The sequence below is a fragment of the Phodopus roborovskii genome, unplaced genomic scaffold (genome assembly GCF_943737965.1).
Source record: "Phodopus roborovskii unplaced genomic scaffold, PHOROB, whole genome shotgun sequence".
Lineage (NCBI taxonomy): Eukaryota > Metazoa > Chordata > Mammalia > Rodentia > Cricetidae > Phodopus > Phodopus roborovskii.
Genome location: NW_026126511.1, coordinates 47,149,428 through 47,176,489, shown reverse-complemented (window position 1 = coordinate 47,176,489; position 27,062 = coordinate 47,149,428). Strand labels below are relative to the sequence as shown.

General features: G+C 46.7%; 1 protein-coding gene across 2 annotated transcripts in view; it reads right to left on the bottom strand.

Annotated features, from left to right (window-relative positions):
- Positions 1-4,633: 4,633 nt before the first annotated feature.
- Ephx2 (epoxide hydrolase 2) overlaps positions 4,634-27,062 on the bottom strand; it is a 35,158-nt gene continuing 12,729 nt past the window's right edge. For both annotated transcript variants that reach the window (XM_051195486.1, XM_051195487.1), the window contains 13 exons: positions 25,811-25,906; positions 25,236-25,314; positions 22,575-22,609; positions 19,851-19,877; positions 17,845-17,930; positions 17,440-17,551; positions 11,582-11,656; positions 10,417-10,450; positions 8,899-9,001; positions 8,129-8,198; positions 5,559-5,639; positions 5,129-5,187; positions 4,634-4,977 (listed from right to left, as the gene is read on the bottom strand). In XM_051195486.1, the coding sequence (XP_051051443.1) occupies positions 4,899-4,977; positions 5,129-5,187; positions 5,559-5,639; positions 8,129-8,198; positions 8,899-9,001; positions 10,417-10,450; positions 11,582-11,656; positions 17,440-17,551; positions 17,845-17,930; positions 19,851-19,877; positions 22,575-22,609; positions 25,236-25,314; positions 25,811-25,906 (936 nt within the window). In that variant the 3' untranslated portion in view covers positions 4,634-4,898. The remainder of the gene's footprint in view (positions 4,978-5,128; positions 5,188-5,558; positions 5,640-8,128; positions 8,199-8,898; positions 9,002-10,416; positions 10,451-11,581; positions 11,657-17,439; positions 17,552-17,844; positions 17,931-19,850; positions 19,878-22,574; positions 22,610-25,235; positions 25,315-25,810; positions 25,907-27,062) is intronic.

Here is a 27,062-nt window from a genome sequence, read left to right as displayed (position 1 = left end):
CTGAAAGCCGGCTGGTTTTGAAGGACTTACTGAGACCAAAGGAGGGAAAGGTGCAGGGGAATGGAGTTCGGGGGGGGGGGGGGGCAAAAAAGCCATGGAGAGCCTGGAGAGCCAGAATCCATGGGACAGCTGAGGATCCAAAAGGTGCATATATACTTAGGTGAACTTCTAATTCTTTTTTGTTTGTTTGTTTTTGTTTTTCAAGACAGAGGAACTTTTCATTCTTAACAACAATAACATGTTATGGTATCTAACATTACTTTACATATTTATGGATAGTGTCATTCATAGGTGGACAGTCTAATATCCAAAGGAACACCCAGTATAACCACCACCCAGATCAACAGCTAAGACAGAACCACACACACACACACACACAGTTCCAGCAATTCTCACAATCACAGACTAGTTTTGTCTGCCTGAACTTTCCCCAGAGACAGCAAAAACACTTGTATTCTTCACATCTAGGCTCTTGGGACAGAGTGATTGTAAGTCCCATGCACAGCAGCAGTCCACACGCAGTGCACATTGAATATATCACCATGTGTTTGATATTTGCCTATGAACTTCCTTGTGTGTGATCTTGGCTTAATACTTAGGAATTCCTACTGAGTTTCTTCCCAGAGGGAAGTTACCAGATCGAAGTGTATGTCTTGTAAATACTTCTGATGACTCTTTGAGATTATACTACTAATTTACATCCTACCAGAAGTGTATGACAATTCTAGATTCTCTGTCAGCACTGTCCTGTTAGTCCTGTCAACTTGACACAGCCTAGTGTCACCTGAGAAGGGAGTCTCAATGGAGGGATTGCTGAGATGAGATTGGCCCTCGGGTGTGTCTATGGGGGATTTTCTTCACTGTTTATTGTTGTAGGAGGACATGGCCCACTGTGGGTGGCACCATTCCCTGGCCTGGCGGCCCTGGGCTTTATGGGAAAGCTGACTTTCCATGGCTTGGGAGTGAGCAGCAAGCGGGCATTCCTCCATGGTTTCTGCTTTAAGTGTCCAATGGAGGCTCTGCCCTGGCATCCCTTGATAGGCTGTGACCAGGAAGTGTAAACCAAATACATCCCCTCTTCCCCTAAGTTCCTTTTGGCCAGGGTGTTTGTCACCGGGACAGAATGTAAAGAAAATAAATGTTTGCACTCATTGTCTCTGTTTTGGTTTGATTTTTGTTTATTCCTGGTAGCTAATGAATGTTAACATCTTACATGCTTTTCTGTGTTTATGGGCAACAATATATAATATATATATATATATCATATATTGGAATACACACACACACACACACACACACACACACACGTAAAATCAGTTGCTTCCTTGATATGCTGACCCCCCTACTTTTTAAATGGGCTGCTTTGCCTCTCTCTCATTGTACGTGGAGTACATGGAGCCCGGAAATACACTCTAGATAGGATCCCTTTGTAAAGACCCCAAGAAAATCTTCTTAAAATGGCACCTGAACAACTCTTTACCCCTACTCAACCCCTGGGCTCCCAGAGCTACATCAGTTTAACTGAAGTCCAAAGTTCCCCAGAGGTGACCATCTGGACACGATGGTATTTTCTTACATAACCTAGAGACCTTTGCCCATCCAGCATCACATATGACCTTCAACCTTGCAAGACTTTTTTTTTTCAGTGCTACAGGACCAGTTCATTATGCTCTGGATGTATGAGGCAGCCTGTTGGCTTATGGGGGGTTTTCTGACCATTTAAAGTTGAGCTGCTGATGTTCCCATTGGAGGACTTTCTCAGAGTCTTCTTCCTTACAAATGAGCTTGCCCTTAGGAAAATACGGTTTCCTGGGTCATTCAGGCATTCTACCAGGTCGAATGTTTGTCTGGCAAACAAGCCCTTCAGTTCTAAGGTCCAAAAGGGTAGAGGTAATCCTGGTGTCGCTGGGATCTAAAGCCCTCCGAGGGCTTGTCTTAGTATCAATAAGAGTGCTGGCAACCGCGTGTCTATAGCTGTCCCTCCATTTGATTCCCAGCCTAGAGTTATATATGTATATGCATCATATACTACATCCTATACATGTATACTGTTGTGCCCAAGTCTCAAAGACCTCCAGGGACCACCAAGGAGATAGACTCACCAAACTGTAAACACAAGGCTTTACGGTTTAATCCTACTGGTAGGGACTCCGTCTAGCAGGCTGATGCAGCAGCATCCAGAGAGAGTGAAGACCCTTGTCTATTGCCAGAATTTAAAGGAAAAAAAAAATCACAGGATTATATCAGTGGGCATGGGTCAGATCCTGATTGGTTGACATTTGGGGAACAATTAAGGGAATTTCCCAGAGTCAGGGAAAATGGTTTGTTAGCATTTTTGATTGGTTGGCTACAGATGGAAACATTGGTGGTTCTGTGACTTTGTTTGTTTCTTGCAGGTAGCCTGTTCTCATTGGTTGTGCTGTGAAGGAGCATTCTGTGGTTTCTGTGGCTTTGTCCATCTCTGAGTGAAAGACCCGCAGAGCGTGGACCTTCATGCTCCCATTCAGGAAAGGCGACACCCAAAATCACTCACAAGAAGCGGTCTCGATGCAAATAGCATGAGGAATTTTTATTCCTAGTGCACTGGGGTCCACAGTCATCCGACTGAGGACCTCGAGGGCAGAATTGAGACAGTTTTTGTAGGGTTTACAACAAAGCCCACACATAGGTCACTGGGTCGGGGGTTTCACAAGCAGTTTACGAAGTCTCAGATAACCGGTTAGTTAGCTCATTTTCTGTTATCAGGATTACATACATCAGGGCCTGTCTGTTGTAAACAGCAAGGGATGTGACCTTGCCTATTTACTGGCAGAGGACAGGGTCTGGAATTTGAGGGTTTTTAGGGTTTTTTAGATAGTATTTCTAAACTTCTAGCTTCCTGGGGTCATTGGAGAGTTGGCTGTATTTTTCCATCCTTTCATGAGTTGGTCTGTTGAACATAGATACCAGGGACCCAGATCCTGAATTTTCTTTGTGATTAAACACAGTAACTAAGTCCAAAAGGAAGGTTGTCTTGGAGTTTTTGTTCACAAGAACTGAAGGCTGGGGGACTGGATTTGTTCTGAAGGCTTTTCTATAACCTTTACATTTAAATAGTTTCTCTCTAATAAGAGTTGAATGGGAATTTAAGGCTTTGCCACATTCATACAATTTATCCCCAGTGTGATTTATTAGAAGTGAAGCCTTTGAGTTTAGTTTACCTCTCTCAATACATAGCTATGGTAATATATTATTCATGATTTATTAAAGCTTGCCTGATTACTCAGAAAGCAAAGTCAGCCACAAGCTATAGAGGTCAGGCAGTGGTGATACACACCTTTAATCCCAGCAGCCACAGAGCTAGTTGGTGGTGGCATGCATCTTTAATCCCAGGACTCAGGATTAAGAGGTAGATGGATCTCTGTTAGTTCAAGGCCATACACAAAATTGACCCAGTCATAAAAGAAACAGCTCACACAAAGGTGATCTCAGCACCTGGGACCACACACCTTTAATCTCAGCACTAGGGAGATGGAAGCAGGGGAGATGGCTGGGCAGAGAAAGGAATAAATGAGGAGACAGGAGATGAGAGCTTTTGCCTCTGAGGATTTGTGGAGACGGGATTGCCTTTTCAGCTTGGTAGAGGTAAGATCTACTGGCTTGGCTGCTTTGCTTCTCTGATCTTCAGAATGGAGCTTGAACCCCAATGTGTGTCTCGGGGTTTTTATTTTTCATGTTACACATAGCTATATAAATATTGACCACCACCACCATCTGAGCGTTAGCTACCATCGATGTTGTCTTTAAAGCTGAGGGAACTGAGACACAGGAACCCATTCTCAGTATCGCAGCAAGGAAGCAGCATATCAGATGTCTATGCTGGCTGGTGTGGTTCCAGGTTTAGGAAGCAGATTCTCAAAACAAAGAGTTCAGCCACTGGAGCCAATGGTGGGGCAGCAAGTCCATTGAGATGGACTTGGTCAAGAAGGAGGCAGCTGGGAGACCCCATGAGAGAGCATTCCCAGCTTGGCTGGGGGTCAGGAGATCCTGTCTTTTATGCTTGCAAGATTCAAGGAGAGAAAAACTGGAGGGCAGCTGTTAACAGGAGTCCTGGGTTGGATGGGGCCAGGCTGGGTGGGTCTCAGAGCATGGATTTTGTCCTGGGGGGAAGCTCTGAGGATCCAATGGGTGGTGCAGTTAGGAGAATCTGGTGACCAAAGCAGGACAGAGGGCAGACAACTGCCGAAGACAAGACCAGTGACACCTGGAGTCTCCCTAGATGTGCCAAGGAGGGAAGAGGGGGCCTTTGTGTGTGTGTGTGTGTGGGTCACAAAACTAGATCATCTCAAGCCTGGTGAGTGGTGGCTGGGACTCACTTCCTCAGACTCCGTAGCAAGCTTCAAATACAGTCTGCATCAGCATCTGTGTACACACCATCTAGAAACAAAGGTTGTGGACCACCCACAGCGTCCTTCAGGAAGGCTCCCTGGACAGAGCTGGTGTAGGTCACACAGGACCCTGGAAGCCCATACCAGGCCTCTGCTCATTGGAAAGCAGCGCCCCCTCTGAGCAGTCGGCTGGCTTCTCAAGAGCACAAAGAACTGGAGCACCAAGGTCTAAGCTTTATTGAATGAAGGACCAGAGTCAGGCACTTCAAAAAGGGCAGGTTTGGATTTGGCTGCAAATTTACCAATTGGCCTGCCCCTTGCCTTCCTGACAGGGTGTGATCTTTTCTTCAATGGTGCAGTCATCCTCAGAGAGTTAATCACACACACTTTCTCCTGGATCTAAGATTACATAGCATCTGATCACTTTCATTTAAAGAAAATCATGGGCTGGCAAAAGAATGATGCTGGATGGTTCTGAATAAGGCTATGTCCAGTAACTAAAACATGTCCCCAGCAAAATACATGCTACTGCTAAATCTTGGAGGTCACTGATGGGTTCTTGACTTCAGTCTCCAGCCACTTGATGAGAATCTGGTTCAATTCAGCAGGTCTAGAAGGGGAATAAAGTACATGTCAACCTATGTGAACTCTCTGTCCTCACCAAGACTGAAAAGACCTGGCAGGCCTGAACTGGGCAGAGCTCATATTTCAGGTGACCAGAGAATCACACTCTCCTCACCCAGGGAACCCAGTCTCCTTACTTCTCTATCTGTGTCCAGTGACCACAGTCCTCGATGTGTCCCCTTTTCAGGTAAGGGATCTGAAAGAAAACCCCATGCAGGATGATCAGCCACAGAACCTAATTGGTTTGGAGTCAGTGTAATGCACGGCAGAGGCCACCTTGGAAGGGACCCCGCCCTCTCAGATTCCCAAGGAGCATCCTTGGAGGATCCTTGTCATTTAGGGCAGGAATGAGGCATGGCAGGGCTTGTTAGTGTTGGGGAAGGGAGTGTCATGGGAGGATGGTGATGTCAGCAATGAAGCTGGGTCAGGGAGGAGCTTCAGCTGGTCCCCATCCAGCCTTTCAGGGATGTGGGGATGTTGTCCTCTGCTGCCTCCCTCTGGGCACTTGTGTTCTCTTCCATGGACACTCGGATTAGACCCACTGCTCAGGGAGGGCTACACCCTCACCCAGTTTTCCATGTTCTTGGACATTTGAGGACGGAGTACGATGTCTTTTCCTGCTGTGACCATCAAGGCTGGGACCAGGATCTGCAGGGGAAACAGGTAGTAAGGGAAGCTGGCACTCAGCCACGCTGACACCATCTGTGTCTAGGGAAGTATGCCTTGAGCATCTGCTGCTAAGAGCTCTCACTGTCCAGCCCATGAGAAGACCTTTGCCCTGCCTTGGCTCTGCATCTGAGAAGCTTTTCAGTGAGGGGTCATCAAAAATTTGGATCTAGCAATGCAGAGGTGTGTGTGTGTGTGTGTGTGTGTGTGTGAGAGAGAGAGAGAGAGAGAGAGAGAGAGAGAGAGAGAGAGAGAGAGAGAGAGAGAGAGAGAGAGAGTGTGTGTGTTAGAAGAGTGGGTGGGAAGCTGACCTTGTATTTCAGCTAATAGACTCATAGAACCAATTTAGTGGCACCAGGAAGGAAGCTGAAGATCCTTGAATAAGTACACAATCCTTTTGACTTGAAAAGATATGTCAAGAGCTGAAGAGATGTCTCAATGGTTAAGAGCACCCGCTGGTCTTCCAGATGATCCACATTCTATCCTAAGTACCCGGGTTTGGTTCCCAGCACCCACATGGCAGCAGGCTACTATCTGTAATTCCATTTCCAGCCGATCTGTCATGTTCTGGCCTCTGAGAGCACTGTGTACATTTGTTGCACATACAGACATGCAGGCAAAACACTCACACACATAAAAAGTAAGTCCTTTTTTTTTTTTTTAAGGAGAAGCTAAAATTTAAGAACGTGACTGGGACAGCCATGAGAGTTACCTGCGTGCTACCAGACCAGAAGGGACAGAAATGCCTCCCTTTCTGTGTGCTGACAAATGAAGGGAGCCCCGGGGATGTTGCAAGCTGGAGAAAGCCTCACATGCTCTCTTCTTACTCTTCTGCTTTTTGCCATTTTCTTTTCCTGTAGAATCCAGAGCCCCATACGTACTAGGCAAGTGCTCTTCATGGAGCTGTGGCCTCCACCCTCTTAATTTTAGTCTGAGTCAGGGTCATGCTGAGTAGCGATCCCCCTGCCTCCATCTCTGAAGTAGCTGGGATTTCATTCATGCACTGTTGTCTGGCATTTCTTTTAAGGTCACTTCTAAGCAGTGTCAGTCTGACCTAGCTGAGGACTCTGCAGAACTCCACGCTTCTTGTCCTCCTTGGGATTGTGTGATGTTCTAAAGGGATTTTGATGCTGAAACTAATTTCAGCCTTAAAAATCCAGCCTAAGCATGACCTGGTCCACCCTACAGTGTCCTCCTCATTTCTCTCCACACCTTGACCCCTCTGGTCTTTGGAACTGAGGCTTAGCCATATGTGTCGGTCACAGATGACTGTAATGACAATGATGGTGAGTATTAGCTGAGCAGTAGCAGAAGAGCTATTCTGTTGGGACCCTCTCTCAAAGTTTGGTGCATTGACCCACTTCTTGATCATACAGCTCTCTGAGGAGGACACTGGTCCTGCAGTTTCTTTATTGCAGAAAAGGTACCAGAGCGTCAGCCTGGTGAAATGATCCTCCCTGTGTCACTCAGGGGTTGGATCAAGCCCGGTTGTAAACACTACATCACATGTAAGGAGGGAAGGAAGTAACTGGGCTCTTACCATAGCTGATGAAGGCTGGCTCCTAAACAGCTGAGATGGTTTTAAAAATGCAAGTTTTGACTTTTTAACACTTAGGATATAAAATTTTACTCTTTATAGATCCAGAGGTTGAAAACCATCATCTGATAGACAAATGAGGGAACTGAGACTCAGGGACAAAACCAAAAGGAGACAGAGTCAGAGGCAAAAGACACATCTGTTTAAGAGACCCACATACTTCTGTGGTTTGGTGTCATTGTTCATTTCACCACCACAAGTGACCCTGGCCAAATCTGTGGTTCTGGCCAGGGCTACCACCAGGAGACTTACACATCCCATATAATGTTGTCATTACAGGGCCAGGACCCTGTGGTGATATTATGATTGTACAAGTAAAGTCTGTCTGAAGGTCAGAGAATGGAGCTTGCCTCTAGCTAACCATAGAGGCCTGGAGGTCTGTACAGACAGACAGGAAGGGAGATAGCTGAGTAGAAACAGGATATAAGCAGGAAGAAACAGGAACTCGCTCTGCTGAGACACTAAGGAGGTAAGGTTTGGTGGTGGCTTGCCCTTTCTTCTCTCTGATCTCTCAACATTTCCCTCTATATCTAACTCCAGGCTTTTATTATCTAGACCAATAAAGAACTCCATTTATAGGACCCTGCTCATCCTCAGCACCACAAGCCACCATTCCAGGGGTCTCATTAGTAAGAGTCTCTAACAGGAGGCCCTGAGTGGAGTCCATACCAACCTCAGAGGAAAGGAGGGAGCCTATACCCCTGTGCAGGACCCAGGTGGGCTCAACAAGAAGCCTTAAAGGCAGTTCTGTGAGGCCAGTGTGTGTGCGCATGTGCGTGTGTGCGTGCGTGCGTGCATGCGTGCATGCGTGTGTGTGTGTGTGTGTGTGTGTGTGTGTGTGTGTGTGTGTGTAGCAGGAGGCTACAGTGCTCACCTTCCGTCCCAATCCCTTACAGCTCCACTTCCAATTTCTTTCTGTGTTCCGGTACCAGTTCAGAGGACCCCTGTGGAGAGGATCAGACAGTAATGAATGTGAGCTTCCAGGAGTTGACCACTGTTGTTCCACAGTGATCCATGCTACTATGCCAGGGAGGTGAGTGCTGCAGGACATGAGAGTGTGGTACCCCAGAACACGATTCCTATCCTACCCACACCTGCTGCTTCCTCAGCGAGGATGAGTGCAGGAACTCTCTGCTACTAGGCTGGTAGCTCCGAGATGATTTGGGGCAAACAGAAGCCAAACACTACAGGTTATCTTCATCTTCAAGGAGTGTACCAGGGAGTGCAAAACTTGGGGCATCCAGAAGCCACTTTTCTGCCCCAAGAAATTCAGTGAGGGGGGACACGGTGGACAAGATCTGGTGTGAAGGCACCAAAATGCATGCACATTAGGGTTTGTGTGGTTTTTGCCTTTCTGAAGACAGAATGCAGAGCTTTCCTGATTCTTGGAGGAGCTGCAAAGCAATTAAGAACCTCTGCCTTTTGGGGGGACCCATAAACACAAGAAAGAACAAGCTGGACACCCCCAAAGGAAGATGCACAGCATAGGTAGTGAATCACATCCAGGTCACTGTGGTGCTCACAGGGGCTGTGGTGGAGTAACTGCCCCCATCTCCAACAACCGAGCCCCTATCCCAACAGCTGAGTGCCCATCCCCACAGCTAAGCACCCCATCCATCCTGCCTGGGGTTCCCTTCTTTTTACCTGAAGCCAGACTTCTTGAACTGCTGGACATAAAACTCGATTTCCTCCTCAGTAGTAATCTTGCTGAGGCTGGGATTTTCTGGGGTGTTTACAAGGAGTCCCCCTGCAAAAAAAGACACCTGTGTCCTCTACCACTGGGGGCCAAAGGGTTCTAAAGCTGGTGTTCCCAGCTCAGGTTGCCCCACTGAACTCAGAGTGAAGGGCTCATGTGCCTTTATGGCTGTCCATGTGCTCTCTCTTTATTGACTTCCTCTTGGCCAGGAGGGACACCAAGCTAGGGATCTGGGCTCTTCCCTACTGTGGGGTTCTCATTATAGAATGCCACATTGTCTTCAGAGGTCTGCAGTGCCCTTAAAGGCACCTCAGGGACAAACACATCATTTCCATTTTACAGTCCTCAAAGTAAAGGGCAGTGTCACTCCAGGCTTCAGTGCCAAACATCAAAGGAGTAAGGCACTGAGATGATGCTCCTGTCCCTCTGGGTCCTAACCCCATTCGAGCATCCTGCCCCTATCTGCCGATGTCATTCTTTACTGTCATCTGCCTCCCTGCACCACCCTGAGCTCTCTGTGGGCAGCATCCTCACCCAGGACTCCTCGCTAGGTACTCAGGGACAAAAAAGGAAAGAAGCGAGGTCTCCTCAGAGGAGAAGACCTGTAGGGTCAGACCCCAGCTCGGCCTGCTGACACAGGCCAACCTTCTGAAACCTGCTTCTTCTATCTGTAACTGAGAGGTCATAGGCCCAGCACTAGGAGTGTCAGTGACCATCATTAGTAAGAAGCAGGTGAATGGGACTGGAGAGATAACTCAGAGGTTAAGAACACTGGCTGCTCTTCCAGAGGCCCTGAGCTCGATTCCCAGCAACCACATGGCAACTCACTACCATCTGTGAAGAGATCTGGTGCCCTCTCTGGCCTGCAGGGAAACATGCAGGCAGAACACTAAATACATAAATAAATCTTAAAAAAAAAAAAAAAAAAAAAAAAAAAAAAAAGAACCAGGTAAATAATGGCTAGGAGGCAGTAGTGGAGTGAAGCAAGAATTTTTGGGGCCAGTGCTGGATGCTGGGCAAGGATGAGTCCAGGTCTGATTTCAGTTAAATCCCCCTCAGCAGGGTGACCAGACCGTCCTCATGAAGGGGAACAGGAGTGACTAGAATAAGACCCCAGGGTGGAAGGTCATGGAGATTTAGATGGGCCCAGTGCAATCTGCCTTGTGCACATTGGTGACTCTACCCCAGCCACCTTTCCATCCTGGGATGGGGTCCTTACTAGAAAGGGGAGGATTGCCCCAGATACCCTTTCCAAAGTCTAAAGCATCTAAGGACTTTGGCAATCAGCTCCCTATATGGTAGACTAGGGTAGCACTATTCATTGTTAAGAGACCTCTGTTGGGCAAGGCAAAGCTCAGAATGGGAAGGCAAAGTTAGGGGATTTCCAGGGGCAAAAGGAACAGGAATCCATTAACATTCAGCTGATGTCACCCTGCTGTCCCTTCCCTCCCAGGGATACGTCTTACCCATTTCAGTGGCTTTATGCACAGTGAGTAAGCCCTGTGGGAAGAGAAGTTAGGAAGTATGTCATGAACGAGGCAAAGTCAGAAGACTACAGCTCAGATATCCATTACAGCAGGCCTCAAGTGCACGGGGACCACGGGAGAATGCTTCCGTGTGGGGATACATGCTAAAAATACACAGGCCATGGAAGCGAGAAACCAAGGATAGCACAGGACACTGGACACTGTGCTCTGGGCGTATCCTGTACTTGACAACTATGATAATATTTGATTCATAAATGAGGCACTACCATGAGATAACCAGAAATGACAGCCAATACTAAAATAGAACAATTACGGCAGTGCTGTAATAAGATACCTCCCCCTCCCCCCATGTCAACACAGAACAGATTCACGCCAGGAGGATGGTGTGGGATCTTGTTACGCTCCTCTGTGTGGCAGACAATTCACACCTTAGACTCTGTAGACTTTCCCCTTTTGATACTACTGGACCATGGATAGCCAGGAATAACTGAAATAATAGAACGTGAAATAGCAAATGGGGTCATGCTATCACCCACACGCTAACCCTGAGAGGCAGCAAAGGGGCCTGGCAGGGTCAGAGGAGGCAGCTGAGTCGCCCATCCACAGCTGCTGCAGGCACTTGCAGGTCTGAGTAATGACTTGGGCTTGGCAGCCAGTGTGAGCAAGAGATGAGAACTCTCTTGCAGAAGGTAGGGAATTAGGGCAAACAGCTCCCTGCCCTGCCACAGAGGAAATCTGGCAACCCAGGGCTCCTTGGTGTGCAGAAACAGCCATGAAAAGGTACAGTGAAAAAGTCTACCCATGACAGGCAGGTGGAAAATGTATTTGCTCCAGCTCAGTACTAAGAGCAAGCCGAAGCGTGTCCCTACAAAGCCACCATCAGAGGCCTGCCTTCATAGGCCTGTGTGTTTGAATTATGTCATTGTGATCTGGAGTCTCACTCCTATGGTGTGAGGCAAACACAGAAGTGAGCCTGGTGGATACTGCCACCAGAATGTAGAATAGAAATGATGAGCCACTCAAGAGAATGGGTCCAAAGTCCAAACAAGCAGGCTGGTGCAGTTAAATGTCACTATAGATGAGCTCATAAGCCAAAATTATAACACCACACACACACACACACACACCATTTCTCACCTCTTACCATCTCATCACTTGCTCTGAAGAAAGTTTTGAATGTCCGACTCATGTTCTTTTCCAGTTCAGCCTCAGCCACTCCCTAAAAGAGTCAAGAAAGCAAATTTAAAGATTGCTTCAAGAAACCCGAGAAACTAGCCCTCTCCCAGCTGAGCAAAGGCCCTGAGCCCTGACCTTCTGTCCCATCCAGCCCATGTTTTGTTAGAATTGCATTCCTTGGAATCTTTTTAATTTTTTTAAATTGTGAGACGTATGTTAGAAAAAGGTTAAAATATAGAATATAAGGGGTGCTTCTTGGGAGGTAGGTTTGAGGATAATGCTGTTTTTATATTGCCTGGATTTCTACTATGAGGCATGACTTGCAGTAGTCAAGGAGGCTGATACTGATTTACAGTGGTGGCCAGGCTCTGAGAAGATACACAATGAGACATCTCTGTTCACAGCTTCCCTTCACACTTCTCAGTTTTACTGTAGTAATTTCAGTCTTCTTCAGCCTGGTCCTAATCATTACAGACCTTTGGGATGCTATCAGGGCTATCTCCCTAAGGACAGGGCAGCAAATTTCCTTTGTTAGGAGCTGGGACACACATCCTTGGTGGTGATAAATTACCAGGTTCTCTGTCTCGAGAGAGTGTTATTACAGATAATTGCTTATCTATTATAGGCTACAGCAGGCTCTCAGACACCTCGTGGTCTGGATGCCAGGCTGAAGGAATTAGGAATAAGTAGGTAGAAGGGAGCACAGAGGTACACACACCCCCAGCATCTCTTCCACTTACTTTTCCTGTGTAGCATCCTTCTTTTAAATTTAACATACATAGTTAATTAAGAGCTTATTTATGACAAAAGCAGATATGGTCCTGTAATATGGATGAAGAGTTGGCCACTGCAGACATAGTCAAACATCAGAAGTATTACTTCTGGTGTTTCTCGGGAAGTGTTCATGTTCACTAATTCATTTTGTGAATAGTGTCCAACTCCACAATGTTCCCAAGAGTTCTTGGGGAGTCTGGCAGGTGGCAAACACCCCAAGAATAAAGCAGCATTGAGGACTGGAAAGATAGTGACAGTTCACCCCGATTGCCCAAAGGGCATCCGTTTGTTTCTACTGAAAAGGGGAGCACTGGAGCTGGAGTGGGGATGAGGAGGACTTGGCTCTGCAGATGGAGGAAGTATATTCTGGCTTGAGGAAAGAGCTGGGAAGCACAGACTTGCTGAACTATAGAATGGATACCGGGTTAAATGTTTTGTCTGGAATGTGAACTGTCTCTCACAGGAGGGCTAGAGAGACAATTTAGTTGATCCATACTTGTCTTGCAAGAATGGGGACCCGAGTGTGATGTCTAAAACCTGTTTGAAGGAGCGGAGTGCAGGGGCACACATTTGTAAGCCCAGTTATCACAAGGCGGGAGCCAGTGAGTGATGGGGGATGTCCTTCTGTATATATATTTCTCTTATTGGTTGATGAATAAAACACTGATTGACCAGTGGCCAGGAAGGAAGGATGGGGGGGGGGCTATGAGAGGAAGGAGAAGGAGAGAGAGGGAAGCCTTGAGGAGACATCGTGTAGAGACAGGGAAGATAGGACACGCCAGGTGTTCTCTGGTAAGATAAGGCCATGTAGAAATACATAGATTAGTAGTTGTGTTAATAATTAAGAGAGCTAGCCAGTTAGAAGTCCTAGCTATTGGGCAACAGTTTATAAATTAACATAAGTCTTTGTGTGTTTATTTGGGGGCTAATTGGCTGTGGGACCTGGCTGGAAAGAAACTCCAACTACAAAATGGCACCCAATGTGGGGCACAAACCCACAACCCCGTGATTAAGAGCCTCATGTTCTACCAACTGAGCTAGCCAGATGGGATCACAGCTGCTCGGCAGGTAATTAGCAGACTCAGCATTAGACTTCAGAAGTGGTGGTATAACTCAGAAAGAACCAAGGGGGGAATGCAGGAGGGCTTGTGAGGTTGGCTCTAGGTGGTGGAATGCCACGCCCCCAGCTGTGTGGGTTAATCAGGTACAGGTAGGTCCCTGGAACTTACTGCCTAGCCAGTTGGATCTAGGTCAGCGAGCCCCAGGCCAGTGAGAAGAGAATAAGAGGCTTCTAATAAAATAGCTGGGTACACTTAAGGTAGCTTTCAGAAGAAGTTCTAGAACATCTTGGGAATGCCACAGAATTGGGTGTGAGCATGACATTTTCTGGGCAAGAGACTGCAACTTTTGCTAAATCCTCCATAATTCAGCAGAGTCTTGATTACAGGCCTTGTAGCTCCAGGCCTGGTACTAGTAGCATCTCCTCCTGGGTAGATGCTTAGAATGCAGGTCCCCAGCACCTCCACAGAACAAAACTTCACTGTACCAACATCCTCCAGTGAACCTGCACTGGAAATAATGACGGCACCTGCCCAGTGCAGAGGATGTCACAAACCACCAAGCATCCACTAGGTGGCTCCCTCCATACTCCCTTGAACTTCAGCCCAACATGAAAAGTCGCACTGGGCCACAGAGGCACAGCCCAGCACTGGGCAAGACTGACGGGCAGCTGATGATGTCATAGGGTTTCTACAGCTGCCCAGGAATAAAACTAGCACAAAACAGGACCCACACCAAGGGCACTCCTATGGTGACGGGCTTTCCCTACCAGGGCTGGCACATGAGAAAGGAGGTGACCTTCCCACCAGATACACAGGGGAATGACAAAAAACTAGATTTTGAAAACCCAGCGGGAGTCAACATCTCTCTCCTATTCCTTCCTTATATAGTTTCCACTCCTACCCTCCCTCCTCTCCACCCACTGAACCTTTTCTAGGCACTTGTTAATAACTTGCTTCCTCAGCAGGGGAAAAAAAAAAAAAAAAAAAAAAAAAAAAAAAAAAACTAGAGCCAGAGCCAGGCAAGGTGTTTGTGGGGGTGGGATCAGCCTGAGGCAGGGTGAAAGGGACAGGAAGAGGAAAAAGACCCTCACCCTGGTTCCCATTCCTCTTTGGCTGAGAGTCAAGAATGTCATCCGAGAAAACAAAGACAGTGCCACCCTCCAAAGCCCTAAGTGAGGCTGCCCCACCTCTCCCAAAGACCGCCCAGAGGAGGGGCAGACTAGCTAAAAGACCCTGCTTATTTAAGGCCTCAATGCAGCCTTCGAGTTTCACTTTATCAACATCTGTCTTTCACAACCATGACTGCGCACGGCACAAGCTCCCTCACCACAGCCTAACTGACAGAAGGAACTTCTTAAAGATAAGAGAAAGGAGTAAACCAACTCATTTTCACAAAAGCATTTGAAACTTTTCTTTGGAGACAGGGTTTCTCTATAGCTTTGAAGCCTGTCCTGGAACTCATTCTATAGACCTAGCTAGACTTGAACTCACAGAGCTCTGCTTGCCTCTGCCTCCCAAGTGCTGGGATTAAAGGCCTGGGCCATTATCACCTAGCCTTTTTTTTTTTTTTTTTTTCTTTCTTTTTTTTCTTTTTTGTGAGACAGGGTCTCTCTGTGTGGCCTTGCCTGTCCTGGAACACACGTAGTAGACCAGGCTCGCCTCGAACTCAGAGAGATCCACCTGTCTCTGCCTCTTGAGTGCTGGGATTAAAGGCATGTCCCAGGACACTGGCTTGAAACTTAATTTTTAAAGTTTGCTTAATATTTGAGCCTGGTTGTAAATTACACCTGTGACTACATATAGCTGTTTAGAGGTCTCCCTTGCAACTTCCATGCTCAAATCTAAAGTGTGTATTCTCTTATTTTGGATAAAACCTAGCTCTGTTTCATTCTGACTAGACTAGAAATTCTAGGATCCTGGCTTCATCTGTGTTGAGGTCCCTAAAACCCAACTCCTCAGGCTGCAGCTGGCCATGTTGGGTTGCATCGCCTGATAGCACTGGAAATAAAAATAACAACTAGGTGATTTCAGTGTCATTCAGTAACTTTAAGAACTGTGACAATGTTGATGGTAATAATCACGTTGTGTTGCCCAGCCTATGTGTAAAATAATCACCACATGCTGCCGAGCCTGTAGGTTCTGTCAGCACGATAAGAAACACGCAGAAGCCCTATCAGTCCTTACATGCCCCATGTGACAGATGACAAATCAACCCAGGCCTTGGAGACCTAGGGTCATGAGTCAGTGCCGGGACTTGAGCCACGTGTGTTGGTTCTAAGGGCATCCTTTAATGCTGGGCTCAGGAGCACAGAAGGAGCAGTCAGGACACTGGCCATTGTGAAATGCAGCCTTCCCCTTGGATAACTTTAATCAGATAACACAACTGGCACACACCCAGGAGCACAGCCCTTTTAGCCTCTCCTCGCTGGCCCTCACCTTCACACCCACTCCCTGGTGGCGTGATGGACTTTCAAGAGAGTGGACAGAACTATTTACCTGTGCGCTCTCTGGGTCTTAGCGCCTGTTTACTCTTCTCAGCACCATTGTGAGATGAGAGCTCTGTGGAGGCCTCTGCAGGGCCCCAGACACTGAACTATGCCCCTGTACTCACCCACAGCAGCTGCTCCTGGGGTGAGGTCAGCCCTGGATAAATAAGAATCCTGACTGAGGTCGACTCACAGGCAGGGCAGGGCTGTCATCCATCACTGCCGACCTACAGCCTCCCTTTGCTATTTCTTGCCTGGCATTCATCACCTTGTAGAAGGCATCCATTGATTCTCCATTGTAATCGAATCTTACAAATGAGTGGGCTCGTAATTAACAAGTCAACATGGCTTTCCTCAAGAATCTCCAACTGCAAATTCAGCATGAGGCAGAGATGATCAATGCCCCAACTCCTTCCCTGCCCCCAACTCCTTCCCTGCATAGGCACAGATCCAGGATCAACCCACCTCAAGGGTAACAATATGCAGAACCAAATAAAGAAATCTCTCCAAGTGTCCAGGGGCTCAGGATCATGGTTACCACATGGTTTTGTGCATGTGGCTATAGGATCTTCCCTTCTGAGAGTGAGGTGAGCCCTGGCCCTTAAGGTGATCCAGGAGCGCGCGCGCGCGCGCGCGCACACACACACACACACACACACACACACACACACACACACACACACACAGAGCAGATGGAAGCAGGGCTTTCTGAGGATTTTTGAAGGAGGCATGGCTTCCAGGAGAACTCCAGACTGGCTAGACCATGGAAGTGGCAAGCAAAGTGTCTACTAGGTTCAGAAATCTTCCCACAGTCCATCTCAGTCAGTGCTGGACTATGTAGCTCATTGGTTAGAGGGCACTGAAGATGAACTCTTGTTATTTCTGATGAGGTGACTCTGTTCTCAGAGAGTCCCTTTCAAAGGTCTGACCCCATCACAAGGGTCCCCACAGCCCGGGGCTGTCTTTGAAAGGCATCTTTGTGGACTTTGTGCTGATACCTCAGACAACCCCACACACTTTCAATACCCTCAAGTGCCTGCTGTGGGACTCTTTGGCTGTCGGTGTCATTTGATGAGGCTCAGTGTCAGTGAGCAGAGTGTGAGGTCCCTAGCAAGAGCCTGAGACCAGTAGCTTTAACTGCACACTTGGCTCCTGCTACACACATTGCAGAAGCCAGCCTGGCAGTGTCCCCTGCTCCTCAGCCAGTGGCCACCCAAACAGACACAGAGAAATGTTCACCTACTTACAAAGGACCCACTGGATAGGTAGTCAATATGTCTGAGCCTGTTTGAAAAGTCACTGTGGACCAATGCCTCAGAATATTCAAAGGGCAGAGCTACCCTGAAGGAGGGAGGGATAGGGGAGAGGACGAGGAGGGGAGGGAAGAGGAGGGGAGGGAAGAGGAGGGGAGAGAGGAGGGGAAAGAAGAGGGGAGGGGAAGGGGAGAGGAGAGGGGAGGAGAAGGCAACAACATTGGCTCAATGGTCTGGGTATCCCACACTTACTGGTTCTTGGAAGTACAGTTGGTAATTAAAAACTGGGATAGATTTGATGACTTCCATAGGAGGCACCTCAGGATTCGGTGGCATGAATGGAGTGTTCAAACTGGCCACAGCTCTGTAGGAATAAGCAACGTTAAAACGGAGAGCCTGCGGAGACCCAGAAAGAAGATTTCAGGTCAAAACTGAAGCTAAAGTGGGAAGTTACACGGGCTCTCTCACAATTCTGTGCCTTGTTGTCAGTCATCGGGTCAGAGGCTGTCCCTAGGAGCTCAGCAGGTCTGCTTTGGTGTGTTTACCGTCCCTGTTACATACTTGATTCTACGAGTTTGGGGTAGCTGAGGCACCTGTAGCAGTTTTGGGCAATTCTAAGTCCAGCCTCACAAATCCTTGCTGCGCCTGGCTACTTACCTCACCCTCTCAGGGTGGAAGAGAGCCATACTCCACACCAGCACACCAGCCCAGTCATGGCCAATGAACACTGCTTGAGGGATCCCCTAGAGAAACGAGAAGAGACTCGATGAGGGCAGATTCCTGGGATGCAGAGTGTAGAGCCAAAGGCCTCTCCTTGACAACCCAGTGACTCCCTTAGGAACGCCCAGAAACTCCTCTGAGGCATGCTCCATTCTTAACTCCACAGCTCACACATCCCCATGCCTCCTCCTCACCTCTACAAGTAATGACTAGGCTTTGGATTTTCTTAGTAGACAGGACTGCTAGTCATGAGTTCCTTCTCTGTCTCTGCCTCCCTCCTCCCCTCCCCCCTCTCTCTCCTGTCTCTCAAATCGATTTTTGTTTGACCCCACCTTCCCTCTTTAGCATGATACCTTTCCTCTCCAGGCTCATACTCACTGCCCTTACTCTTCTGGGATCTTTTCTCTCTAAGTTAGCCATGAGAAGTCCAAAATCACCTTCCATCTCTTTCTCCCTTTCCACTACAGCTGCTGATGACAACCCCACCCCACCCCGCCCCCATTAACCCCTCTACCCCCGACTGAATAGCTACTACATCTAGGTGGAGGTGTTCATGTCCACACCTGGGGACCTTCCAGTAGCCCAAAATGACTGCTACAGGTGGGAAGTGATCTGCCTTGTACCACACACGCGGCAAGTGATAGTCACAATTCCGATATGGGTCCCCTAATATAGGCCAAGTCAGGCTCCTTTTCCTTCTCTGACGCCTCCCAGTTGGCCATCTGAGGCCTCTCCACCCCATCAGAAGGTGGCTCCTTGTCCCAGTTCCTTGCAGTGCTTTGTCCCTCCATGTCTACTATCAAATCTCCCATGTGATCTTCACCAGTCACCTCCCTAAGTGCCTTCACTAGATTCCAGCAGGCCCTGTCCCTTTCTCCTGTTTGAGGGAACAGCTTTGTGTGGTTCTCTGCGATCCCACCCTTCTGATGATTCTCAGCATCAGACACTTCCTTCGCCATCTCCCGTGGTTTCAGTGAGCCCAGGCTTCCTAATCTGATGTTTTTGACTTTCATCTCTCCTCTGCTTTTTACAATGGATTTTCTCATGGCGTAGCCTTTAGGGACCTTCGCATTGTCCATGAGGAATAGATCTGTTCCAATTGTTTTAATTATACACCTGGGGCAGATGCACAGCTGGCCCAGGCTCCTTCCTAGGGTGGAAATTAAAACCCTATCAGATCCGTCTAGGGACAGATACATGTCCCTACTAACCTGAAACCCTGAGTCCCTGTTGGGAACATTCTCAGCCAGCTAACAGTTGTGGATCTAGAAGACTGCAGAGGTAAGATGGACCATGCTCACTTAGATGCCCCTGCCACGCACAGCACTTCCTGACCAAATTCCATGGAGTAAAAACAGCCATCATCCGCCCCTGTTTCCTGAACCAGAAGTCAGCTGCCCTGGCTTTGTCTCCATCTTATATCCAGTTACTAAGCTAGACCCCCCCCCCACTGCTCTGTGTCTCTCTGTACTCTTGCCATTGGTCAAGAATATTCCTCCTCCAGTAAGCCCTGCAATGCTTGCATTCCATTCCAGCCTAATGCCATGAGGTAGAGGGCATGACAGAGTGGTCTCAGAATAGCATACACATTCTGCAGAAGACCACGGCCACTTTCATTCCAGTCACTGAGTTTGGTCTGAGATTTGTGGAGATTCAAATTTTAATGAACTGTGAGTTTCCTGGATGGAAGCCAACAAAGGGATCTCCCTTCACTTTCTTGAATGGATGACAAGACATCTACTCCATCCTCACCTTTCCCACCTTTGGCTATCTTTAATTGGGGTACACCCACCCCCTGCTGCCCGAAGCCCATGTCTCCCTCTGCCCTGGTCCTCTCTGCTCATGGTCACCAACAATCAACCCTCCAAGGCATCCAGCTCTCCTTTCATTACCAAGATCCACAGAGAATTCTCCAAAGAGAACAGCTCAAAGGAGTGACTCACCAGCTTATCCAGGAATGATACCATCTCCTGAAAAAAGAGCACAGAGGTGTGGCATCAGACAGGGAAGGCACAGTCTGCCACATGCCACACACTGTCAGGACAAGTCTCAGGAAGACTGATAGGCCGTCAGTGGGTAGATCATGTCATGAGAGCCCCACCCCTTTCCTGAACCACAGCAGTCCCTCTGTCTCCTGAGACCTCTTGCTGTCTCTGATAGAACTCATGGGCTCTGTCCCAAGGAAGCACACATGTACACCACTTAGTATTCTGCCATCACTTCTAGGAACTCATAGGTCCCAAGAGATCACAACAGCATGGGTGACACACACCCCTGAACTACACGAAACACCTTTCCACACTGTAGTTCAACACAGAGGTTACAGTGAGTTCAGTGTCCTTTCCAGACTCCATGAGCTGAGAATCATACTCAGATCTAAGGAACCTTGTAAAACATGCAGCCCCAGACATCCCCTGCATCTTATATGTGAGAACATGACCTGCAAAAGTTAAACCCACACCAGAAGCCACACACACACACACACACACACACACACACACACACACACACACACTATAAGGGTCAGCTGGGTATGGGCACATCTCCAAACACCACCGAACTTTAAAAACTTTAAAAGTTATTATTGCTATGTTGCATCCAGAATTCTCAATTTGAAATCCCGAGGCTACAAATATACAGGAGGTTTAAGGTTCCCATCCTAAAATAAAAATCATGTTTATTACAGCATACACATGGAAGCCAAAATATTGCACCAACCTAAGTGTCCATCAGTTGATGAAAGATGCAGAAAATTAGGGGTACATACACAAAGGGATACTAGTCAGACGCAAAAGGGTAAGGTGAGTTATCTGTAGCAACATGGAGGACATGATGCTAAATGAATAAGCCAACAGAGAGACAGTGAGCTCATTCTTATGAGGTCTAGAACAGTTATCTATGAAGCAGGGTTAAGAATGATTAGCAGAGGCTGAGACAGTAGACATGAGGAAGGTGAGTATGAGATTCATCAAAGGATAATTACAATCAGATAGGGAGAGACAAATGTCAAGAGACCTACTCTATAGCAAAGTAACTAGCGGTGGTGATATATTCTTGAAAAATGTCGGATGAATGTCATGTGCTGTCAGCATAAAATGATGACTATGTGAGGTCACGCATCTGTCAGTTTCCTAGATGTGACCATTCAATAATGCACATTAAACATCAAAACACCTTGTTACGCATCTCTGTGAGGTCATGCATCTGTCAGTTATCTAGACATAACCATTCTACAGAGGGTATTAAACATCTTGTTATGCATGACAAAACACATTACTTGTCAATTACAAGTTAAATAAAAGGAGAGCCCAGCTTTACAAAAACTCAGAGTTATGTGATGAACTACCACACAGATTTAGGAGTTGTAGTTGAGGGAAATCGTTTTTTGCAAGGTATTTGAGAGGTTATGATGGGAAAGTTTAATGAGCACTTGAAGACAAGTGATGTTATGGGTCTAAATTCCATTTTTTTTTCCTGAACCTGTATTTGAAGTCAGTGCCAGCTTTTAAAATACAATTTTATGTTAAAATTATTGTGGTAGTTTTGAAAAAGAACATTATGAATATCAGTCACACACCATATAATTGTCACTTTAAAGCCCACTCTTCAGTGGGTTTAGTATAATCAAGGTTGTGAAACTGTCACCACCATCTAGTTAGAAAGTTCTCATTGCCATAAACTTTTAAACTTCCTTTTAAGGTTTCACCCACTTTCTCTTCTCATTCCCCTGTGTCTTGGTAGCCACTAGTCTGAACTCCCTCTAGATTGCCTGTTCTGAACACTCCATACAAATGGAGTTACTCAGGATGTGGACTTTGTAACTGGCTTCTGCTTAATATTGTAGCTTCCGGAATCAGTCATGCCCTATTTCACTACCCTTCATGACTGAGAGACCTTCCGGTGCATGGATTATGGCATAGGACCCATCCACTCATCAGCTGATGGTGTTTGGGCTGTTTCCACATGTGGGTACTATGGATGGGGTTGCTTTGAATAGTGGAGCCTGGGTGTCTCATCATCGGCTCTCCTGGGCTGGTTCCTAGTAGGAGATGTACTAATGATAATTCAAAGACAGAAGGATAGGACTTTTCTCTTTATCTTGTTTGTTTTGGCCTCAGGACCCCATGCAGGAGTGCAGTTCTGTGGAGCAAACCAATGCACGCAGCCTGAGAATATATTTCAACATAAAAAGTGGGAGGCACCCATCCTGAGAACATATTCCAGCAGAAATAAGGTGAGTGGATGTTCATGGGGTGGGAGAAGCTCCTACAATGAAAAATGAAGGCAGGAGAATAGTCCTGCCTAGAAGCTGGGCTTTTATCTGAGCATTGTGCAGAGAAGCCACAGTTTACATGCAGATCTGCTGGTTGAAGACTCTCAGAAGCAATGGAAAGTGGAATTTGGAAGGTTTCAAAGCTGGATATACTACTAGTCAACCTCAGGCAGCAGCCTTAGGCTGCCCATTTTATTTGGGAATCACACTATGTGCTTCATACGTGCCAGCCATCATTTAGAACTATCACCTTCACGTTCAGTGAGATTTGATATGCAAATGCTGTGTACTGGGCTTTCTTACAGTTTAAATGGAAACCCAGGCTTCTGGCTAATGTCAGGGAGAAACTCAGGATGGAAAGGACATTGTAGATGCTACTGAAGAGGTTTCTTACCTTGCATAACACTTCCATGGCATATTCTTCTATTTCTGTGATTAGAAATAAATGAATGAACAAATAGATAAATACCAGGCATGTTTGCCTGTGTCTTTAATTCCCAGCATTCAGGAGGCAGAGACATGAAGAGCTCTGTGAGTTCAAGGGTATCCTGGTCTGTATAAGGAGACCCTGTCATAACACACATGTGCGTTAACACATTCTGACACACAAAAGAGATATGTGATTTTAAATTTGTAAACAAGAAGTCCTTTTTACCAAAACAAATAAGCAAAAAGCCAAAAACCCCCAATATGTTGATTCTGTTTACTTTTTAAGTTCTTTTTAAATTTGTTTTAGAGATTTATTTATTATATATACAATGATCTGCCTGCATATATACCTATAGGCCAGAAGAGGGCACCAGATCTCATTACAGAAGGTTGTGAGCCATCATGTAGTTGCTGGGAATTGAATTCAGGATCTCTCGAAGAGCAGCCAGTGCCCTTAACCACTGAGCCATCTCTCCAGCCCCTACTTTTTAAGTTTTTGAATTTGGTGTTGAATATGCTATAAGATAAAAGCCCGATTGGACTTTGTTGGGTGTTCCTCACTGTCACTATTGAAGAGCTCTTCCTTGCAGGGTATTCCTGGCACCCTTGTCAAAGGCCAGTGTATTGTGTGTGCAGGGTGTGCGTGTTGTGTGTGTGTTGTTTGTCTGTGTGTTGTGTATGTATGTCGTATGTGTATGTGTGGTATGTGGGTGTATGTGTGGTGTGTGTGTGTGGTATATGTAGTGTGTGTATGTATGTGGTATGTGTGTGTGTGCGTGTATGTGTGTGTATGTGGTGTGTGTGTGTGCGTGTATGTGTGTGTATGTGGTATGTGTGCGTGTGGTGTGTGTGGTATGTGGGGTGTGTGTTTATTTCTGAGCTCATTAGTCTCCTCCACTTGTCTGGACCTCTGTCTTCATTCTGGTATCATACCACTTAACTACTGTGAACTTGGAATAGTGTTTGAAATCACAACATTTAATTTCAAATCCCTACAGCTTTTTTTCCTCAAAATTCATTAAATTCTCTGTGTATATGTGTGGTTCTGCATGAATTGTAGAATTTCTCTATTTCTGTCTAGAAATATGCCATTGAGCACCTGGGAGGCAGAGCCAGGGAGCAAGTTTAAAGCCAGCCAAGATACAGTAAATCCCTGTCTCAGAAGCCATCGAAACTTTGATAAGGCCTGCAATGTACCTGAAGACTGCTTTGGGGATTTAAGTGGCTCTTTTTGAAGCCAATTATAGTTATTCCAGTGGCATAAAGAAAAAAACATTTTAAAAGCCCAAATGGCAGAAATGTAAGAGAAAAAGCAAAATTATTCAATTAAAGTTCTAATGCCCCACTTTTCATAAACTCTATTAAGAATGTTGCTATGTCATTCCCAGGCAGTTCCCAGCAGACTGTCCTGAGCTAAGTGAAAAGCAAGTATTCTCATAACTAAAACTAGAAAGCTGAATCCCCAGGCTCTACAGATGAAAGCTGCCTTTTAATTAAAAGTTTAGTTTTATGTCATTAAGGAGGCAAGAGTCACTGAGAAGACACTGGCACACTTAGGGAATGACCCGCCATGCACTCCAGCACAACATGTCAAGGGACCTGGAGGGTGGTCCCGTGAGTGAGCAAATCCCCAATCTAGGTCAGTAGGCTTCTGTCACAGGAGCCAGATGTGCCAGATGTGATCATGGGGTTAAGAGGCATGGGAAGCAGCTTAGGGAGCTCAGCTGCCAGCACCATCACTGTCCTTTGGAGGACTTGCATTCATGCCTGGCTACATCATGACCCTGCCTCCACACCTGGGCTCTGAAGACCTTAGGACTGAGGACTTACTTGAACCTAGTAAGAATAAAGAACTTTTCCTACCAAGGAAATACTTATAAACCTACAAATGTCCTCAGGGTTGAGAGGCCACACAAAGCTTACTCTTGAGTTCTGTAACCTTTGGGCTTAGAACTGACCTACAAGTGCTGCTGAATCCAGCAGTTCTAAAGAATGGAAGGCAGGGATGCACAGGCGTATGTGCCCATGTCCAGAGTAGTGCTATTTAAAGCAGCCAAAAGATGGGAGTAACCCAGTGTTCTTTGGTGGAGGGATGCACAGGCTAATGGTGGTTTGTACACTGTGAGAGCATGCATCCCAAAAGAGAGGAGGTGCTGCCATCTGACAAGGATAAACACTGAAGGCATGCTGCTAGATAAGATCAGCCTGTTGTAAAAGGGTAGCTACCATATGAGCCCAATGGCATGAGGTATCAAGAGCAGCCACCTTCACAGAGAGAATGTGTGTGGCCAGGGCATAGGGGAGGAAAAACTGAAGAACTGAATCCAGTCTATCAGCTAGGTATAGGAAAACCTTTCTAGAAATAGATGGTACAGCCTACATACTGCATTGCTGATGACCAGCAGAGGGCTGCTTCCGGAACAAGCCTGTGGACCTCCTGGGAGTACAGAGCAGGAGCAATACAAGTCCAAAGATACAGAACACTTCGGAAAAGCATCAGGGCCTCATTAGGTGTGCTCAACCTGGACAGGACAAGTTCAAGGGGACTGGAGAACCCAGGGGCACTAGAGATGCTGAGCAGAGAGGAGCATGACCACACAGGACATCTAAGAGACAACCAACTCACCAGGAGGGGAAGATGAGTCTCCATAGCCTTTCATGTCTATAGCTAAAACCCGGAAGCCTGCCTGGGCCAGAGCAGGGATCTGGAAAGCAAAACAGTTCAAGGGTATGGCAGTGTGGTCACGCCAGTCTTTAGCTGATGGTCCTTGTTTGTATCCCTTCCCCTTCTTTCCTGTAAATGGCTCCACTTAAAGTGCCACATGCACTTGTTAGTCTCATTCCCATGGGGCTAGAAGGAGCCCATCTGATAAGACTGCCGTGGACAGTGGTGAGGTTGCACACTGCATCAAAGCCACACTGAGCAGAACATCTTGCCTAACAAAGGCTATGCATATTTCTGTGTTCATTACTAAGATTCCCAAGCAAGAGGTGAAGAATGTCCTCAGCAACCTCCTTAGAATTTGTACAGGTGTCTTAAGAATCAGTATGGCTCCGAGGTGCTTCCTATACCCAGGATTGTTGAGACCTTGTGATCAAAATTTGGAGATGATTTGTCTATAACATCCAAGGCTAGGCCACACCATCTAAATGTCCCCTCTCCTTACCCTGATGGGGAATGCCTTCCTCCGTTTTCCTTACCTGGTACCTCCAAGAAAACCAGCTCTCAGGAAACCCATGGCAGAGGCACACAGCAGGGCCAGAGCCCATCTCCACAAAATGCAGGCGGATCCCCGGCTGTGGAAGAGACGGGGTAATGACAGTAAACTTGATGTGAGTGTAGGCAACATAGGGCTCACTCATGTAGATGGCATTCCACAAGCCACTGCAGGAGACAGCCAGACATTGCCTGACCCAGCCACTTCAGCTCAAGACCCAAAGGCTAGGTAACGGTGGATGGGCACTGTCAGTGGCCAATGTGGATGACACACCAGGCGGTTTTCACTACATTGTGAAATGGTTATGCACTTGGGAGCAAACAGAATCAAAACAACTCAGCTTCCTCTCTGAAGTGACTTGGTACTGGCAATATCTCATGATTTTCAACTGGGGACTGATTTCAGTGATGTGTAGAATACTGTCTATTTTATGAAAAGCTGTTTGCTTTGTGTATGTATATGAGGGAACATGAGCACGTATGCACGTATGCATGTATGACACCTAAAGGTCAACTTTGGGTATCATTCTGTGGTGGACTGAGTGGGAATGGCCCCCATAGGCGTGTATGTTTAATTAAGTGGTCTCCAGAAGGTGGAACTGCTTGGGAAGGATTAGGAGGCATGGCCTTGTTGGATGAGGTGTGTTAAAGAGGGTGAGCGTTGAGGTTTTAAAAGACTTGTGCTATTCCCAGTATATTCTTCCCACCTCCTTGTGAATCAAGATATAAGCTATCAACTGATGCTCTGGCCACTTGCTGCCATGCCTTTGCTCAACTCTCATCAACTCTAGCCCTCTGGAACTGTAAGCCCAAATAAGCTCTTCCTACTATAAGTTGCCTTGGTCATGGTATTTCATCACAGCAATAGAATAGTAACTAAGGCACATTTTCTAGGAGCTGTCTACCGTATTTATTTATTTACTGAATTTTGATTTTCTTTTTGAGACAGCATCTCTCATTGGACCGGAACTCACAAAGTAGGCTATTCTTGTTTGTCACCAAGGGATCTGTTTGTTTCTCCCAATGATTGTGACTGCAATCACACACCACCATGCCTAGCTTTATGTTTTACATGGAATTCAGGCCCTCAGGCTTGAATAGCAAATGCTTTACTAACTGAGTTGTTTCCCTTCCACAGATGTTTGCTTCTTAAATAGGAATTGTATGCACTGTCTTTTTGGATGGCTCTATTGGCAAGACAACCATGAGGGCTTTTAATGTCTCCATTATCCTTTC